Source organism: Chinchilla lanigera, unplaced genomic scaffold (genome assembly GCF_000276665.1).
Source record: "Chinchilla lanigera isolate Chin_1 unplaced genomic scaffold, ChiLan1.0 scaffold00009, whole genome shotgun sequence".
Lineage (NCBI taxonomy): Eukaryota > Metazoa > Chordata > Mammalia > Rodentia > Chinchillidae > Chinchilla > Chinchilla lanigera.
In genome coordinates, this window is record NW_004955410.1 from 36,274,179 (window position 1) to 36,278,839 (window position 4,661).

The 4,661-nt window shown below is 35.8% G+C and overlaps 1 protein-coding gene across 4 annotated transcripts in view; it reads right to left on the minus strand.

Moving 5' to 3' along the window:
• Positions 1 to 4,661, minus strand: part of Mkln1 (muskelin 1, intracellular mediator containing kelch motifs) — a 316,551-nt gene that overhangs the window by 22,192 nt on the left and 289,698 nt on the right. For all 4 annotated transcript variants that reach the window (XR_259906.2, XM_005377548.2, XM_013510638.1 and 1 more), the window contains 2 exons: positions 4,370 to 4,517; positions 3,410 to 3,524 (listed from right to left, as the gene is read on the minus strand). Coding sequence is in view for 3 of the 4 variants with exons in the window: in XM_005377548.2 (XP_005377605.1) it covers positions 3,410 to 3,524; positions 4,370 to 4,517 (263 nt within the window). In the remaining variant the exon portion in view is untranslated. The remainder of the gene's footprint in view (positions 1 to 3,409; positions 3,525 to 4,369; positions 4,518 to 4,661) is intronic.

Sequence of the window (4,661 nt, forward strand, 5' to 3'; positions counted from 1 at the left end):
TTTTCTGGTCTTTTTGAGACAGGGTCTCACTGTGCAGTTCAGGTTGGCCTTGAGCTCACTTTGTAGTCCAGGCTGGCCTCCAACTTGCAATGATCCTCCTGCCTCAGCCTCCCAAGTGCTGGGATTACAGGCGTGCGCCACCATGCCCAGCCCCCCCACTGTATATATTATTTAATTTCCTACGTTTGTGTAGTTTCTGTCATCACTTTTTTTTTTAAGTAGTGAGGATTAAACTGAGCCTTTGCACTAAGCTAAACCCTGGCCCTTTTTTGAGCCTGGGTCTCAATAAATCACTAAGTTGCCCAGGATAGGATCAATCTTGGGATGCTCTTGTCTTAGCTTTTTTTTTTTTCTGAGACAGGTTCTTGCTATAGTTCATGCTGGCCTTAAACTCATGGCACTCCTCTTGCTTCAGCCTCCCAAGTGCTGGGATTACAGTCATGGGCCACCATGCCTGGGCTGTCTCAACTTTTAAAAGTGCTAGGATTACAGCTTTATGCCACCACACCTGGCTTCTGTGGTTACCTTTCTATTTCTACCTTCTATGCATTGTGATCTGGTATGATACATGAGATTATTTCAATTTATTTTTATTTATTAAGACTTGTTTTGTAGCTTAAAATACATTCCACCTTGCAGGAAGTTCTGTGGGCTGCTGAAAATGTATTTTGGTACTGTTGGATGGAATACTCTGTAGATGTCTATTAAATCCATTTGATCTCTATAGTGTACTTTAACTGATCTTTTTGGTGGATTTTTTTGGGGGGCGTCCAGTTTACCTATTTATTTGTGAGACTATGATATTGAAGTCACCCACTATGATTGTATTGGAGGCCTAACAGACTTTTTATGTCAAGCAGTAGTTTTATGAAATTGAGCTGCCAATGTTTGGTGCATACATACTTACAGTTGTTATCTCTTCATGGTGAACTGAGCCTTTTACCAAAAGGACAGTGGCCCTCTTGTCTCTTCCAATTTTACTTTTTTATTTTTTATTAGTATACCTTTATAGTACATAACGTTTACATTCATTTTAAGGAGTAGGTATAAATAGTTAACATATTTTAATTCTTTTTTCCCTTTCCCCTCCTCTCCCTCTTTTAGATTCCCTTCTCATGTGTAAAAGATCTATTTCCTACTAACTTTAAAAATTATTTATACTTTGAGTTGCTAAGACAAGTTATATGCTATTTAAGCTTGTGTTGGATTTATTTTGCTTAATATGATTTCAAGGTGCATCTATTTTCCTACAAATGACAAATTTATACTTCTGTATGACATAGTGAATATATCATCATATATAAATGTAATAGTTTTAAAATCCATTCATCTGTTGAATACAAAGGCTGCTTCCAAGAAATGGCTATTACGTGTTGTGCTGCTATAAACATGGGTGTGCATCTGTCACTATGGTGTGATTATCTTTGACTCTTGGGACAGTACCTAGAAGGGGAACAGCTGAGTCAACTGGAATTTGTATTTTTAGTTTTTTGAGGAATATTTATACCAATTTCCATAGTGATTGTACCAGTTTACATTTCTACCAACAATAAAGAAGAGTGCCTTTTTCCCAGTAGCCTTGGCAACATTTGTATTGTTTGATTTTTGATGATGGACATTCTTTCTGGAGAAAGATGGAATCTCAGTGTTGGCTTAATTTGCATTTCTCTGATGACTAGTGGTGCTGAACATTTTCTCGTGCATTTATTGGCCATCTGTACTGCTGAGAAGTGTTTATTCATTTCAGTTGTCCATTTTTTGACTGGGTCTTTTATTTGACAAACATCTGATTTTTCTGAATTCTTTGTAAATTCTAGGTATTAGTCCTGTCAGACAAGTAACTAGCAAAAAACTTTTCCCATTCTATAGATTGTCTCTTCATTTTACTGATTGTTTCCTTTGCTGTACAGGAACTTTTTAATTTGATATAATCCTATTTGTTGACTCTTGATGTTATTTCTTGCACAACTAGGATTCTGTTTGGAAAGTTCTTTCCTACCCCTATGTCTGTAAGAAATTTATGTATTTTATCTTTCAGCAGATTAAATGTTTCTATTTTAATATTTATAACTTTGATCCATTTTTTCTTTTGGTGTATGGCGACAGTTTAGATTCAATCTTCTGCACGTGTGTAACCAGTTTCCCTAACACTATTTATTAAAGAGGGCGCCTTCCCTCCCAGCATATGCTTTTTCCTCCTTTGTTAAAGGTCAGTATTTGTAATGTGCCTGGGGTTGTTTCTTCATCCTCTATTCTGTTCCACTGGTCCAAACGTGTTTTTGTGCAGTACCATGTTGCTTTTACTATTGTGACTTTGTAGTACAGCTTGAAATCTGGGATTGTAATGCCTCTTGCTTTTATTGACCAGGAATGCTTTTGCTGTTCTGGATCTCTTTTGGTTCCATGTAAAAAAAAAAAAAAAAGGTTTTTTTTGTGGTTTTTCTTGAGACATTGTCCCACTATGTAGATCAATTTGGCCTTGAACTCATTTTGTAGCCGCGGCTGGCCTCAAACTTACACTGATCCTTCTGCCTCAGCTTCCTGAGCGCCGGGATTACAAGTATGCACCACCACACCTAGCTCTCCATATAAATTTTAGGATAATTTTTTTTCTAGTTCTGTGAGGAATGCTGCTGATATTTTGATTGGGACTGCATTAAATCTATTCTTCTGACTAGTGTTAGTTTGAAGTCTTTCTAGGATGTATCTATTCCTGCTTGCTTTCAGACTCCAGCTTCCTGGACTATCATTTTCCATCCTTTCACTCTCAATCCATGCTATGTCTCTGCTGATGAAGTATGTTTCTTAGAAGCAAATTTTGGTTTTTTGATCTAACCTGCCAGTCTGTCTTTTATTTGAAGAACTAAGACCATCTTTGTTAAATGTTTTTCACAGAAATGTATATACTAATTTGTTATTTTGTTATTTTCCTTTGTTTCTGTTTTTGTTTTTTTTTTTTTGTTTTTTTTTTTGTCTTTTTTTGAGACAGGGTCTCCCTATGCAGTTCAGGCTGGCCTTGAGCTCACTTTGTAGCCCATGCTGGTCTTGAACTCACAATAATCCTTGTGCCTCAGCCTCCTGAGTGCTGGGATTGCAGGCATGCACCACCACACCCGACCAATTTTGTTCTTTCCCTAAGTGATGCACTCCTGATTTTCATTTGTTTACATGTGGTTTATCATTTCCCTTGGTTCCATGGTTATGACTGTCTACTTCTTAAAAACATTTATTCTTTTAAGGAACTTTAGGGAAAAGTGACATCGAATGCCTGTTATATATTCTAATAAATGTTTGCTATACATTATAACTTTGTATTCAAATCTACTTAAAAACACTTAGAAATAGGTGTTTGGTGAATCTTGCATACTGCAGATCCCAGAAAGTTTAAAGGTCAAAGCAGTTGACATACCTTATGTAACTCATCATAAACAAGCTGATGGGCAAATCTTGGACATGGTTCTTCCTCCTGTAGACTTTTACTTGGATTATCCTTTGCAGCTTGATCATTCTTATAGACACAAGACCTACAAGACAGTGCTTTTAATTGTCAATGTCCCATAACCAACAGAAAAGATTACACATTTATTCACATCAAAGATTAAAGTCCTGACACCACTCATAAAATTATGTGAATGTGTTACACCTCAGCTCTCAAATTCTTTTTATAGTTATCAAATAGTTCCCTTTAAAACAACCTGTGAAACATGAAAAACACACATGCAGAATCAAATTGAAGGTTAAAGATACGCTATCCTCTTTATTCATAATAAAGTGATAGAGTACAGTGTTCTAAATAAATGTCGTATTTAGGAAAAAATTTATTCCTTAATTGTTGAACATTACTATCTATTACTGAAAAGAGTACATTCTTTGAAGTGTTTCTATTCTGTAGAAATATTCACTCATGTAGCAATCACAGAATCTGAGAGCTGGATAGTGCAGACCAGTGTTTACTGAAGCAAATCATGCAGGAACAGTTCTGCGCCATGCTCTGTGAGAAAGGGTCCTGGTTTGGAAACATGAAGTAATAATGCCCCCAATCTGCTGTAGAGACACCTTTGCACTTCATAACAAGACAAAAAAAGCATTATTCCCTTGTTCATCTATCTTGTTGGTAGCAATATAAATCCCTTGACTCCCTGATTGAGAACCAACTAGAAGTAAAATTCCATTTAGTCAATATCACTGTATATACAAGTGTCAGTTTTGCTTATGATACTTATTTTTAAAAATATTGATTTCTTTCAATACTGACCTTTAAATGTACAATGTAACAAGTAATATAAGCCCTCCATTCTCTCATCTTTTAAATAAAAAACCTCACATAAATATTACATTGGACTGCCACACAGGCACAAGAGTTTCTTACCAACTATTCCTCACAATGTCATAAATCCAGAATGAATTTCTGACATTCTCTTCTCTCTTTTCCTTGTCTTTGCTGAGTCCAGATAAGACATGTATTTCATTCAGTTCTGGATCGATGGTTGCTCTCTGTGTGAATCCTGTCATTGGGACTATAAATTGAAGGAAAAAATAAGATGACAATATTCATGTTAGACAGATTAGTACTAACTCTTTAAAAGATTATACACCTTTATCCTGTTATGTCTTACCTTCCAACTCCAAACAACTTGTTTTATTAAACAGACAAGTATTTA